This window comes from Chondrus crispus, genomic scaffold, assembly GCF_000350225.1.
Source record: "Chondrus crispus Stackhouse genomic scaffold, scaffold_258, whole genome shotgun sequence".
Taxonomy (NCBI): Eukaryota; Rhodophyta; class Florideophyceae; order Gigartinales; family Gigartinaceae; genus Chondrus; species Chondrus crispus.
In genome coordinates this window covers 129,742-143,757 of record NW_005179136.1, presented here as the reverse complement: position 1 = coordinate 143,757, position 14,016 = coordinate 129,742, and the positions used below count along the sequence as shown (strand labels likewise).

Below are 14,016 nucleotides of genomic sequence, written 5' to 3'. Positions count from 1 at the left end.
CCTGCTCTCCACGCTGCTGCTCTGCGCCCTGCTTTCCTCAGCCGTGTCATCATCCATAACGGGCGAGGTACCGGAGGGCATGGTGAAGGCCGTGGACGGCCCGTACAGCTACGACACCACGCGCCCCAACGGCCCGCGCTCGTGGTCCTCCGTGGACGAAGAGTTCTCCGCGTGCGGCGCGGGCGAGATCCAGTCCCCGATCAACTTCCCCGCCGCCGTCGGCGCCAGCCCGCTGGCCGACGGCCCGCAGCCCAAGCTCGTGCGCGCCAACTACACGCTGGGCTCGGGCAGCTGGAACTGGGCCCTGGCCTGCCACGAGGAGCGCGCGTGCGGATACACCATGTTTGCCGGCAAGAAGTGGTACGTCATTCAGACCCACTTCCACCACCCCAGCGAGCACACCCTCATGGAAAAGCGGTTCCCGCTCGAGAGCCACACCGTCCACCAGAGCGAGGACGGCAACCTCGCCGTCATCGCCACCGTCTTCGACTACCCCCCCGAGGCCGACTACCCGTCCACCATCAAGGCCGCGCATAACATGGATTATGGCGTCAACCCTTACCTCAAAGAAGTCCTCGAGGGCATCACACAGGATAAGGGCACGTTCGAGATCGACCCCATGGCCATTATTGACCCCTCCCAGGGCTTTTGCTCCTACACCGGCTCGCTTACCACCCCGCCATGCACGGAGGGCGTTACCTTCTTGATGCAGATGAACATCGCCACCGTGTCCAGGCGGCAGGTCCACGACTACGCCCTCTCCGCAGGCATGCCGTACGAGGGCAACAACCGCCCAGTCCAGCCGCTCAACGGCCGCTCCATTATGTGCTACCTGTAGATGCATGCTACCTGTAGATGCATCACCTCGCCGGCCCCCGTTTTCGCCGCCCCCCGTTTTCGCCGCCCGCGCACATGCCGCCCCGCCCCCGTACAGTATCCTATGCCGCTCGCGTCGTCAACCGTACCTACTGTACTGTATGTACGCGTAGTACGTGCGTACACCGTTGGTACGGCCGAGTACGTATCGTCGCGGGAGCCGTTGAAGGGGCGCGCGCCCTAACGCAAGAAACATACACCAGAAACAGACATCACTTTACTTGTACCTGGATTATTATTTTTTCTCCCAGTCGTAAAAAAATTCATTCACTTTGCGATTTCTACGTGTCACAAGCATCTGCATCCTCCGTCTGAGAGACAGTGCTGTCGTACGCCTCGCAATTTACACTACAACTAGTCTCGCGTCTATGACGCCGCTGTTCCGCCGCCGAACACGCGAGACCCTTTTTTTTCTTTTTTTTTGTTGGTGTTTTATTCGGCCCTTGTACCTTCGGTACTGTCTGTATCTATCATTCAATCCCCAAATCCGCCAGCTCTGTTTAACGTCTCCGTCCCCCTTACTTGCTACCGTAGTCCCGCAAAATCAGCCTACACTCCCTCGCACACACCTGCACTGTCACCACTACAAGTAACTGTATCGCCGGACGCGTGGCCCAAAACATGCCGCACTAAGCACTCGCGACCGTGTACCCTGCCGCCCCCATTGCCAGCTTCCCATCCCGCCAATCCAGCCTACTGTACAGTCTGACCCACACCTGCACTGCCGCCCCCGCCCATCCGTATCGAACCCCTTCCCCCCCTCCCGCAACAGTCGATGAGCTGTGTAGAAAACAAAAAAGACGTTACGAAATCACTGAATGCGGCCAATTTGGGATGTTTTATGTTCCGGAGGAAATTATCCCAGCTGCATTCCATGCAAAACCTTGTCATGAAACGCTTGCTCACCTTCACCCCCGGTACTGCGAATCGAATCTTTCACACCGTTTTTCACTATTCTAGTTCTGTCACTTTTTTCTTTCACCTATTGCATTCGACTTCATGTTAATTCAACCAATAAGGGAGCAGCACTTCTGTCTGCATATTCTTGTATTAAAACGTGCTACTTTGATCGTTCCGTTGCAGGATAAGCAGGAGACATTTGCTAGTCGCTCATGTTCGACTGCCCATCCCCCCGAATTGTGCATTTCAGAATAATCAGGATGACACCGGACTACAATAATCGAGCGATTCGAGCAGCAAAGAAACTGGATGGGGCTAGAGTGCGGAACAAGGTTCGCAATGGGTTCGAGAGGTTCGTGTCTCGCCTTCACCCGCTTTAACAAACAAGAGATGCAGTGACGTATAAGTGCATAATAGCACAACTCAATAACGGTCGTCACACATCCTGCAAGAGGTCACCACGACATGCCTAATGGAATGCGTTGTGAAGATGTCAATACGAATTCGAATACAAAAACAATGAGCTGGGACAACTGCAGACGATCGGCTTCCGCAGTATCAAGGACTGTTTTCCAACTTCTCCCCTTGTAGCCAAATTTTTCTCACAGTGTTTTGTATCTAACATGTTGCAAAAGTCAAAGCGTAGTTCACCAGTGAGAAGAGTCATTGGGAGGGCATCTTTCAGAGAGCTGTCCTTTTTCCTCAGAAGATCTGCAAGGTTGGAATGTCCAAGATATCTTGTCAATAGCTCCAGTCTGAAATTTGAAGCGGACACAGCTACCAATGTGTTATAATTACCTTCAACCCGACCACACGGAATGAAGGGGGGTTTGAGGTAAGGGAGAGCTCGCTGGTTGGATACCCTTGAGAGGTAATTATGGTACAGAAAGGACTCGAAAAAGAGGGAAGGCACACGTGGTCCGTGACGCGCAGCCGGTCGGAGGTGCTATACCCGAACGGCCGGTCACGGGTGAGAAGCCTGAGCGCTAAAGGAAACCGAGATCTGTGATAGATTAGTGCCGTAAAGGGAAGGGAGCTGAGTGTGCCTCCTCTTTACTGGGATGGGCAGGTGTCCCCGGTCTTAACCCGTAAGTGACACACCAGGAAACCTGTCCCGCTACTGTAGCTGTTACTTACTGTATACCAGCTACTGTACACTATTACTTAATTTGTGCCATTGAGTAGTACTTAATACCAAACCACCGTACGGATTATACACGTGTGCCCGTGGCCACGATTCTCGCCTGCGGTTGTCCCACGTTGGACCCGTGAGGTACTACTGTAGACGGCGGCGGGCGCGCGTGCTCCCGCTCGCTACTGTACCACTCGTCCCTCCTTTTGGTCTTCATCTTCCCCGGCCGGGGTAGTAGTGATACACAATTCTACAACAAATATCACCACGAATCGACTTGTAGATGGAATTGTTCGGCGTCGAAGGAGAAGGAAATATATCCTTAGAGTCCACAGCAAGGCACAAATTGGTATCCCTGTCCAGTTGCTTTGATTATGTTTTAGAGATAGCTTTTCCTACATAGATGAATTCAAGAGCAGTAAATATATCTGCAGTCCGTACATCTTTGACCGGGCGCTGTGATCTGTGATACATCCGAGAGATGGCATGATAAATAGAGCTGTTTTTAATCTCACAGATAAGCAGATCAGTGGGAACTCCAAGTGGCCGCAGTCACCTCTGCGAGACGTATTAGCAAATAGTAGCGTACTGAGTTTATGTTGTTTCTTGTCTGTCGGTCCTGGATAAACAACTGTTTTCCCAAGCTTGTTGCGCTTGCCCACGATGTTAACCTGTTCAATGAGGTCACATACATTGCGTTCTAGTGCCTTTTGCTTCACATGGATTGCATAAACTGAGTGAAAAGGAGAGGCAGCAGTTCCGATCCATCCAAGCGAGGTATTGGTCGCGGCCAATCCCATCTTATCGATCTGATTGAGTGATTAGTTAAGTTGCTCACGGCGATGTCTGTAGAGGGTATATTCAGTGACAGCATCCATCTTATCATCGGCGTCAGTTTCTATTAGTGCAGTCGCCATTCTGGACAGTGTTGATTGTAGGATAAGTCCTCTCATCTCTGAGTTGGGTGAGAGCCGGAGGCTTCGCCGAGGGAGCACGCCACGCGAACAAGCGGCGAGCCAAATAAGCCGGTACGTACGAACTCGCGAAAATGGAGTGGCTCACTGACCGGTTACGCCCAGTTGCTCCGTGGTGCGTAAACGGAGGCGAACGGTAGCGACCTACACGCCAGGGCGGGTAAAAGTACCAAACGGTCGTAGATTAGACGCAAAAGGGACGGGGGCGAGCTTGCCCCAGTTTACTGGTGGAAACGGGTGTCAGGTCTTAACCTCTCAGAGAGACGCCTTGGATACCTGTCCCAGTACAGTACTTGCCGCCTAGTGCGTGCCGGGCACTGTACACAATTAAAAAAAATAGCTCCAGAAATACTAACTACCGCGCGGACGCTGCCACTACACGTGTGCGCTGCCATACACGCGTAATAGCTACCAACTACAACACGGACCACACGTGTGCTATTGTACACGCGTAATACCCGTAGACTACTGCACGGACCACACGTGTGCTATTGTACACGTACGCCACGCCACGACCGATCGGTACACGCACGCGCTCCCTACACGTCGGCACGACCGCGCACGTGTACACTGTCCCGACAGCCAGATTCAAAACCGCCGCGCTCGTCGGTTCTTATACTACATTTATATCGAAGAAGCGTAGTTTTTCAGGTCCATGCTTCACATCTCCAAACTTGATTCATTTGTCAAATGTTTGTATAAAATGTTTAATACGGTCGCCGTCACCTGCCACTTTCTGGTCATCGACAATTTTTGCAACGGATAACACCATCCTTATTTTTTTCTGAAAGAAAAACTGAGGTACCTGTGCAGACTGCCTGAATCCATTGTCAAGCATGATGTAGTCTGACTGGTTTTTGCATTTTGCATTAGCCTTGACAAGCCCACATGCAGCTGTTGGTAAAAGCCATAGATGAGAAGATCTCATCTTTCTTTCCTTAAGCGGGCGCGCATAGACATTTCTTTGAGCCTCTCCTGTCTGTGAGAAGGCTGTTTTCACATCTGCTCTTAATTTCCCACTCGACTAGAGATGCAATTGAATCAGGGATCCTACGTTCTGTATGCGGACGTGTCTTGCAATCTTTGGTTAAGCCGTTCTTCATATAATTCTCATTTCGATGTGGTGCGATACGTGCTTTTGCCTTCAGAGAGCCGTCGTCATTAGCTTTCACTTTGTACAAGGTGTGGCTGTTGATGACATTTGAGTTCGGTGGAACTTCATTATGTAATACGGGTCGTATGGTCTTGACAAGGTCTCCCCTTCTGCGTTGTAGGCTTTGATTAAACGGTATTGGTCAAATCCTTGCGCGTGATGCCTTAGAATAGATTGTTCCCAAAATGGTCGAGCATCGATGACAGAACAGTGTTATCAGTGCTATTGAATTGTAGTTCAGCTGGAAGTGAAGTACAACAAGCATTAAGTGTACCACGAATCCACTAGACCTCCATTGCCATGTCTAGGATTTCTTTGTTTCCGTCATCGGAATGTATGTTGAGACGACCATCTTCGCCTGCTGAATGTGTAGTATAACTGCCCGAACCGCTATTGTACCGGGCGGGCGTCGGCAACCCCGCCCGACTTCAGTAGTAAGATGTGAACCGACACGGTGGATACGTAGCCAGCACGTGTCTAAGTGTCCACGTGGGCGCCCATGTGTAGTTTGTGGAACCAGCTCGTACGGGTGTACGCGTGGTGCGCGACCGGTCGGTGGGTTAGTACAACAGTTCAATTTTAGTTACCATAAGCTACAGTAAGCTGGATACAAGAAGTACACCTACTATAGCCTGTCTGGAGCCACCACCCCGATACGGGGTATAGGATAGGGGGCTGCGGCCTGGAGGTAGATTGAGGCAAGCACGCCTCCCCTTCCTTCCTACCTGTGGGATAACGGGTACCAACCGGTGTCGGTAAACGTTACGACCCGGAGGGAGATCCCGTAGAGGTGGCCGGACGATACTGGAAAGGTAGGGGATAACTCAGCTTGTACACGGGGTGCACGTACGGCCTCGAGTGAGAGGTGGCGTCGGAGTGGCCACGTGTACCACCGTTCGTATTACGTCCCGATAAGGTACAGTAGACTAGGAGGTCCTACTGTAGGGGCGTAGAAATTAGTGTAATAGGAGTGTCAGCCCTGGGAGTCCCAGCTAGCACACGTGGTGCGCGCTCTGCCACGATTACAGGTGGCAGGAGCGCAGCCACGTGTGTCGCTGTGCAGATCACTCCCCTGTGGAGTACAGTAGAGGTACTCCACTGTAGTGGTCCAAAGTAGAAGTGGATCAATACTGTACTGCCCGGCCGCCGGAGGCCGGCGTACTTAGGGACCGAGGGAGTATTCCCCCAGAGTAAAGGGGGGCAGCGACTCTTTTGGCCAGAACTTAGCGAAGACTTGAAGAAGAAGATCGTCCCGTGCGGGTCATTCTTGAGGGCCGCAAGTGCACGCTCCCCAGTTTGGTCCTTCCACCGTCTGGTGAAAGCGTACGCCCAGTGAGCCTTATCCCTTCCGGGGTCGCAGATCTATTCGTCCGTTTACCAGAGTCATATCCGCCACCCTCGAGAAAGGTGGGTGGTGTTGTAATTTACTGCTGCTGTGGACACCCCCTCCGTGACGGACCAACACGAAACCGGAAGGATCCATATTATTGAACTACCCTCGACCTTCGACCATACGGATAGTAAGCTACCTAGGTTTCTAGCTGGCCACCGGCTATACTGACCTACACTCCAGTATAAATGCGCGTGTCTAGGACGGTTGACATACCTTTTCGTGTGCTTCCTTTCCGTTGGGACTATTCCACCTGACGCTCCTGCGTAGTACTCTCCCAAGCTCCGTCATTTAGGTTCAGCCTGCCCTTCCTTTCGGTTCTCGGATAAGCGATCTCAGCGCTTGTACCGCGGAATGCACGGTGCCACGATAAAATTGTTCATTTACGGGCCAGAACACAGATATATTGTTTCCTACGGATTGCCCAATATTTGGAGAATCCGTCGAAACGTCAACGTCAACAGATGCTTTGACGCCAGACGGGCGTTCTGGATAGTCAAAACCAGATAGGCCACATGGTACAGGCGAATCTTTATTAGCATTGGTACTGATTTCAGTTTGATCCGCTACAGTACCACACAGTTCAATTGAGAGGTCTGATATGGAGTCGATGCTGTCTTTCACTAGTTAAGCGAAGCTCTCTTGACGTAATGCTGGCCAGCCATTACGCCCAGATACAGTCACTGAACTTGCATGTTGGTTGAGAGAGAGGATCAGTTTGGAATCCAACCTTTTTCCTCTCTTTTCATAGTATTTCTTCGGTATACTTCTACGAAGTCACCAAATGCAATTGGTACTTCAGTCACGGATTTCGAGCGCAGAATGACCACCTGGTTCCTACGAGCTCGAGGCTGATCGCAAGCATTGCGCAAATCATGAGGGACAACAGGGTCGATAGGCTTAACAGAAATAGGACTAGGGAAACCCTTAGGTATTTCAAATGCATACATAGTGTCGTTACCATAAAATCATTGGAAGTCGGTACGGCCTTGTATGTTGCAAGTCTAGGATCGAAGTCCGCTCCAGCAGCTTCTTTTAGAAATAAAAACGCTTCGAATTATATTTTGCTTATACTCTATAGCATTCGTGGAGTGCCGGCCAGGAGGCACCGGGTGAATTGGAATTCCAAGCCTCTCTGTGTAATCTTTGAACATACAGATTTGTAATGCCTCGTCTGCCCGAATAGAGTCAGGGTACCAGAACTGGTATACGTAAGAGGCTTGAAAGACGACAAAAGCAATTCAGAGATTAGTCGAGGTACCGTCATGAACACTTGAATTTGTCGTAATTAAGATCTATCATGCATGAGTAATATCTGATCGAAGTATAGGTGAGGAACACACTGAACTTCGTTGAAATTCTTAGAGAGAGGACGAATGGAAAACTTATGGTTGGGCTGCGGGACACGTGTGGCTCGAAAAGCAGTGCAGGTATTGACAACTTCTGTAAGTTAGGAAGCTATGGTGTCATCCCAAATTCCGTTTCTCTCTAGCAAGAGTTTGTAGTTAGTATAGCTGGCATGACCACATACGTGCTTGCGGACTTTATCTATAATCTTCTTGACCTCACACAATGGTTCATTATCGACAGTGAAAGTGGAAAGGCATTGAAATGTTGACACAATTTCGCAGTGAGAGGTAACGCAGTCCAACGATATTTTGCTTAAGAAGTCGGTATTGCGTATAGATATTTCATCTCTCTGACCGTTAGCGAGGAATAGTAATGCATTTTTGTTTAATATTGGCCTAGCGGGTAACATTTCTTCGTATGACCCATTGTGAATATCCGTGAAGAACAAGGTGGTTGATACGTACAGGCCTACATTGGTCAATTATTGCTGTAATTACGATTGATCTCAAGATGCGACGTGCCGGACCGGCCTGGTCAGCGATTCTGTACTGACAGAGTGTATATACCTGGAGTGCTTGGGGAATAGCATTGGGCTTTCGGGTTGGGCGATATTCCGATATAACCGGCCAATACATTGAGTTCCATTACGCCAATTGCGGAGTACGGTGCTCCGTCGTCAAACAGTTGTCCAAGATCAACCGAGCATGTACCAGTACTAACAGATGAGTTAGTCAGTGTTTCCATATTAGATGAGACAGTCTTCTTCTCCGACTTTTCTCTTCTTTTCTGATTATGGTCAGACGTATAGGTGGTATTGCTAGAAAGTGATCTATGTGCATTCGACGTAGAAGGAGCATCATACGACTTGATATACGATTGGTAGTAAGCCCTCAGGGCTATGATTAAGTTTGCAATGACCATATTTTCCACATACATCACAAGGACATTTCATTGATGGAGGTTGTCTTTTGTAAGGATTGTTGATACAGTGACGTGGTACCCGAGAGCGATTTGTACCAGCAGAGCCAGCAGTGAGCAGTCCTGTTTCGCGCGACGGGTTGGGAGTCTTGTAGCATTGCTTGATGACCGAGTACACTGTCTGACACGTGATAGAGCTCAGAAACGCATCATTGGATGAGTGAGAATTGAGGTTCTCATTAAAAGTTGCAGCTGCTTTCACACCTGAGACCCGTTGAGCGTCGTCAATGTCAGGATTAGAGAGCAGCATGATAGCAGTAATACACTCAGGTAGCTTAGTAGTTGAGGAAATAGAGCTGAACATCGCAACTTGTGCAGAGAATCAAGATTCAAAGTTCTCCATTGTCTCGTTGTCACTGAGGCAGGTGTTCTATAGATGCATCTATACCGCCCCTTTACACATGTGTAAAGGGGCGGTATGCTTCACTAACAACGGAGAGAGCTTCATTCTGATAAATCTTTCCGACAATGAAGTATTCGACACCGACTTGAGTCACTCCCGCCTCTGATGTTTGCAATATAAAAAATCCCCCAACGGAGGACGACGCATGCACAGGCAGTGGGAAGATCCCTGTCGTCGGCGAGAAGGAAGGAAGAGGCAAGTGAACGGAAACGGGCCCCTGGTAGCGATGGGTAGAGCGGGCAGTTCGCAAACGCGTAAGAGTACGACGCGGTGCAGATCTACGCCTCGACGCCCCGGGGCGGTACTGTGTGGCGTTCTAGGGCCGGAGGGCGGAAGCGGATCGCTGTGGGCACGCGCACGTTGCGCTTGCTCCCGATTCCTTCCATTATAAAGCGCCCTCGAGAGTCGCGTACGCGGTTACAGTAAGTGTCCGGAGTTCCCTCTACCGTGAAGGTCTGGTCAAGTCTGGTGCTTTCCTACACACGGTCGCCAGCGCCCGTGTGTTATTTGATGTACAAATCTATATATCATGCTAAATTACAGTACGTACTGTACGGTGGCATGCGACCGTAGCTAGTGCCGGTCGTCCCTAACTGTAGCGCTGTCAGCCACCGGGGTTGACAGCACACGTGGAGTACCTTGTGTGTGCGCGCACTGTAAGATGTGCGCGCGCTGTAAGGTCCGCGCCGCAGGGGATCTAATGCTAAACCCAAATTTCCTGCAGTTATACTAGAATACTCTGTAACAGAGGTCCTTGGCACGGCCAAGCAATTGAGATTTGAGACAAATAGCTTAAAATTGTTGTTGGAATCTTGTCTCTTTTCGAGTGTGGTAGTGTGTTATGAAACGTTTGCTAGAGCTTGACAGCATCACGGCATTCTTCCTGGTCACGTATACCGTTAGTCCACGGTGGAGACTTGGCATCCCAAGATAACTTGGGCCAAGACGGTACATTAGATTGAGGTGATGGATCCATAACATAAGAAGAGTCAAGGTGACACCGGACCGCAACAGTCGAGCGAGTCGAGCACTGAAGAAGTGGCTGGGTACTAGATTGTAGAATAAGGTACAAAATCGGCGCGAGAGGTCTGTGGCTCGCATTCACCAGCGTTAACAAACAAGAGGTACAGTGTGGTATAAGTGCATAATAGCACAACTCAATAACGGTCGCCAAATATCTCACAAGAAGTCACCACGACATGATTTCTAGAACTCTTAATGCAGAGTCAATACAAATTCACACACAAAGAAAATGAGCGGGGCAACTGCAGACGGTCGGCTTCATCAGAGTAACCGATCTTTTTTATAACATAGTCTAAAATTTCTCGATTCTCACTGCGTGTGCATGTACTTCGTTTGATTTTATGGAGGCTGTGACTGTTGCAGCAGAGAAATCTGTACAGACGTGCATAAATATGCGTGTGTTTCAGGAGTTATGCTATGAAAGTTTTTGTCAACGTGTCATCAGTCCATAAAGATTCGTTTCACTACAGTGAATTACATTTCAATGCTTCAACCCCACACACTTCCGTACTTTCCTGACGCAAGAACACATCTTTTTGTCGCATTCCCTCCTGCAAGAGGAGGTTGCAATGACGTCCTTAATCTCCCCTTTCATCCTCCCCATGCTATCCTCGCTCTCAAGCAATACCTCTCCACACGTGGAGTGTCTAAATATAGGTGCGAAACCGCCCACCTGGGACGGCTTCAAGCTTTGAAAGTCTGACATCAACCAATACTTGTACAAGACGAACCTAGGCATAGAATATAAGGAAATAGGATGGTGGGGTGGTATCACCTGATATAAGGAGGCAGCATGATCAGCCACAAGGGTTGTAGCATCCTTACCCAATTTTCGATCCTGTTTAGTTCTTCGTGCTGAAAACTGCCTTCAATGTTGCTACCATATCCTTCGTGCTGAGAGACGCATTTTCGATCATATCGACAGGCCCCCGTCTGTGTTCAATTTTCTCTTCCTCTATCCTAAATAACGATACCCTGTACTTGTTGAAATGGGCAAGACACACGACGAGTTCATACTGCATGAGACTGGACAAAATAATGAGCTGTCCTACACTCTTTGACTGGCCAAGAAAGGCTTTCAAATAGATATCGTGTGACAGGCCTTATGTCTCCTGGAGCAACTCACTTCCCGCCAATGCATATATTTTCGAATGCCAATGTGGGGTAACTCTTATCCTCCCTTATTTGGGTGAGAGGCAGAGGTGTAGCCCAGGGAGCACGCGACGCGGGCGTGTGGGGCGTGAATTAACCGACACGGACGAGCTTGCGAAAATGGAGTGTCACTGGGGCCGGTTACGCCCAGTCGCTCCGGGGTTCGTATACGGAGGCGACCGGTAACGGGTTAGAAGCCAGCGCGAATAAACTAACCGAGAGGTCGTAGATAGGCGCCAAAGGGACGTGGGCGGGCTTGTCCCATCTTACTGTTGGGGACGGATGTCATGTCCTAACCCCTCAGAGGGACGCCTCGGACACCTGCAATACAGTACCCGCCGCCTAGTGCGTGCCGGGTACTGTACGCAATTAAAATGCTAGCCCCAAAATGTCGCTCAAAGGCAGAGTTCGTTTGATCTGGATTTTGTCCAGCGATGACAATGATGTTCTGACCAGCACGTTATTGGCTACCGCTTGGTCAGTGCCAGAGGGGTAGTTGTGAATCGAACTTCTAGGGGCTGGTAACTCAATGGCTGACCAGGCGGAGCTTACCAGTTTAGGCTTGCATCACACATAACGTTTACTACTCAGTTACCTCGAGACTGAGAGAGTGGGCTTGTCTACCTCGCTATTTTTACTTACTCCTGACGCCCGTTCGCTGTCAGTCCACCCTTTCCCATTGTCTCGAACGCACGACATTTCGCGCACACCGGGCTTACAATGCTCGGTGCGCTTCGTTCCTTTCCTGTCACCGGGTTCTACACAAAATTACTAACTACCGTACGGGTCCTGCCACTACACGTGTGCACTACTGTACACGCGTAATACCTACAAACTACGGCACGGAAGACACGTGTGCTACTGTACAGGCGTGATAGCTACAACGGCTGTTGCACACATACACCACGTCACTAACGATGGGCACGCGCACGCTCCCTACACGTGGGTAATCCGCCCACGTGTACACCGTGCCCGGCCGCCAGATAAGTAACCTCCGCGCTCCCTGGTCGTTATAATACAGTACTCATGAGCTCCTGTTCACTGGAGCCGCCGAGAGTGTATGCAGCACACTTAGCCTGAACCGGGCGTGAAAATTTCTTCCCACATCTAATTGATGGTGGGCAAGAAGGATCAACGGTCTTCTTCTTCAAGTTCACAAGCTTGTCGAATTTGTTACGCAATGTCTCACATTCACGCCCAAAACGGGAGTTGGCTCCGGCCTATGCACAAAACCGCCTCGCGATGTTTCTCCAGTTATTAGCATCCGGAGGCTCTATGTATTCGACTATTTTGAGCATGGCCTCCACCCCGTCGTCATTATAGTTTGCTGAGTCGACCGGGGAAGTCCTCTTCTCATTCTCAGCTTTTCGGATGCCATACTTCTTCCCATCTGCAGGCCAGAAGGCCCTGCTGGCTGTGTGTTTCTGGGTGGGGCTGCTTGTAGTGGGTGTCCCTACGGACGGGAGTGGTAGAGGAGGAGTTGGCGGAGTAGTCAGTACAAGAGTCGTGAGAGGGGTCGGTTCCTTGGCAGAAAAAGAGACAGGTGGAGGAGAAGAAAGGATACCTAAAGCTTGCAGTCGGATTAGTGCTGGTGAGTTATGGATGGTGGAGTTGGGAGTTAAGCGCGCCAAGTTGGGATTCCTAACTGAGAAGAAATGCGCCCGCCAAAGAGGAGTGGCGGAGTGAAGTGGCGAAAAAATGAACCTTTCCTAATCTGTTCAAGCTCTATCATAAAGTGGCAAAGTAGCATAATTTTATTTCCTGAATGCACCATTTGATGTGTATTTAATATTGGACCCATAAGACCTCTCGTGCATATCGTCGATTGCTAAACAAATATTCTGCTAATTGCGAAACAACAGGGCCAAAATTAAAACTGCCCAAGGCATATCGAGATGACAATAAGACATCTGTGCAGATATTCAAAATATGATTTCCGACCAGATTTCGTATATCACAGCTCATAACACGGCGACGAGGCTTATGCAAAATTAGAAGACTACAGCGCTGAGTTTGACGGACGTTTCAAATGACACATTGAATTTGCACAATAACTCGATCTCTTCAACATCTCTGCCACACCTCAACAACTTCCTCACACGCACGTCCTGCCCATTCCTTCCCTTAACTTACCGCACCTCCCCGCCTCACCTCACCCACGCACCCATCTTCCCTCCAGAACTGCGTCGCCAGTTCCCGAAATGCCGCAAATAGCAGCAACTGAGGCGACAGATGGCATTCAGCTCCTCGCCGACATGGCCCTTTGCCGCGAAGAGGTGTTTTCTCGTTACCAACTGGAGCCTTTTAACTACAGCTTTGATGAGGAAAATGATTCACTTTCGCCAATTCTCGATACTTTCTACAACAGTGGTGGTTCAGAATCCATACTGAAAATGATTAACTTTGGCGTTAACCAATTTCAATACATGTGGACAAATTTTGCTGATTTCATTACGTCCAAGTACAATGTTGGTCGTGGACGAAATCTCCGTTTTGAGGAAAGGATGTTTTGCTTATGGTGTTAACCGTTTTCAAACACGGAAGTAACTGGGATCTTCTCGATCGTATCTTCAAGATCAAGGGCCAGACTTTTGAGCGTCTCATCATGTATTTCACTCGACTCATCGGCGAGGAATTTTATCGCCTGTTTGTCTTCCAGATTGGAGAAAACTATAATATGAAAGT

At 49.7% G+C, this 14,016-nt stretch overlaps 1 protein-coding gene across 1 annotated transcript; it reads left to right on the top strand.

Annotated features, from left to right (window-relative positions):
- The first annotated feature begins 79 nt into the window (after positions 1-79).
- Positions 80-1,191, top strand: CHC_T00010321001 (carbonic anhydrase). Its single transcript, XM_005716312.1, has 2 exons — positions 80-774; positions 1,128-1,191. The coding sequence occupies exons 1-2, from the start codon at positions 80-82 to the stop codon at positions 1,189-1,191; spliced, it is 759 nt and encodes a 252-aa protein (XP_005716369.1).
- The last annotated feature ends 12,825 nt before the right edge of the window (positions 1,192-14,016 follow it).

Bases quoted from the DNA above. Each gene is read 5' to 3' on its own strand.
- CHC_T00010321001 (XM_005716312.1), top strand. From the start codon at position 80: ATGGTGAAGGCCGTGGACGGCCCGTACAGCTACGACACCACGCGCCCC. The intron at 775-1,127 runs GTACGAGGGCAA...TTTTTCTCCCAG, and splicing joins GCCCTCTCCGCAGGCATGCC to TCGTAAAAAAATTCATTCAC.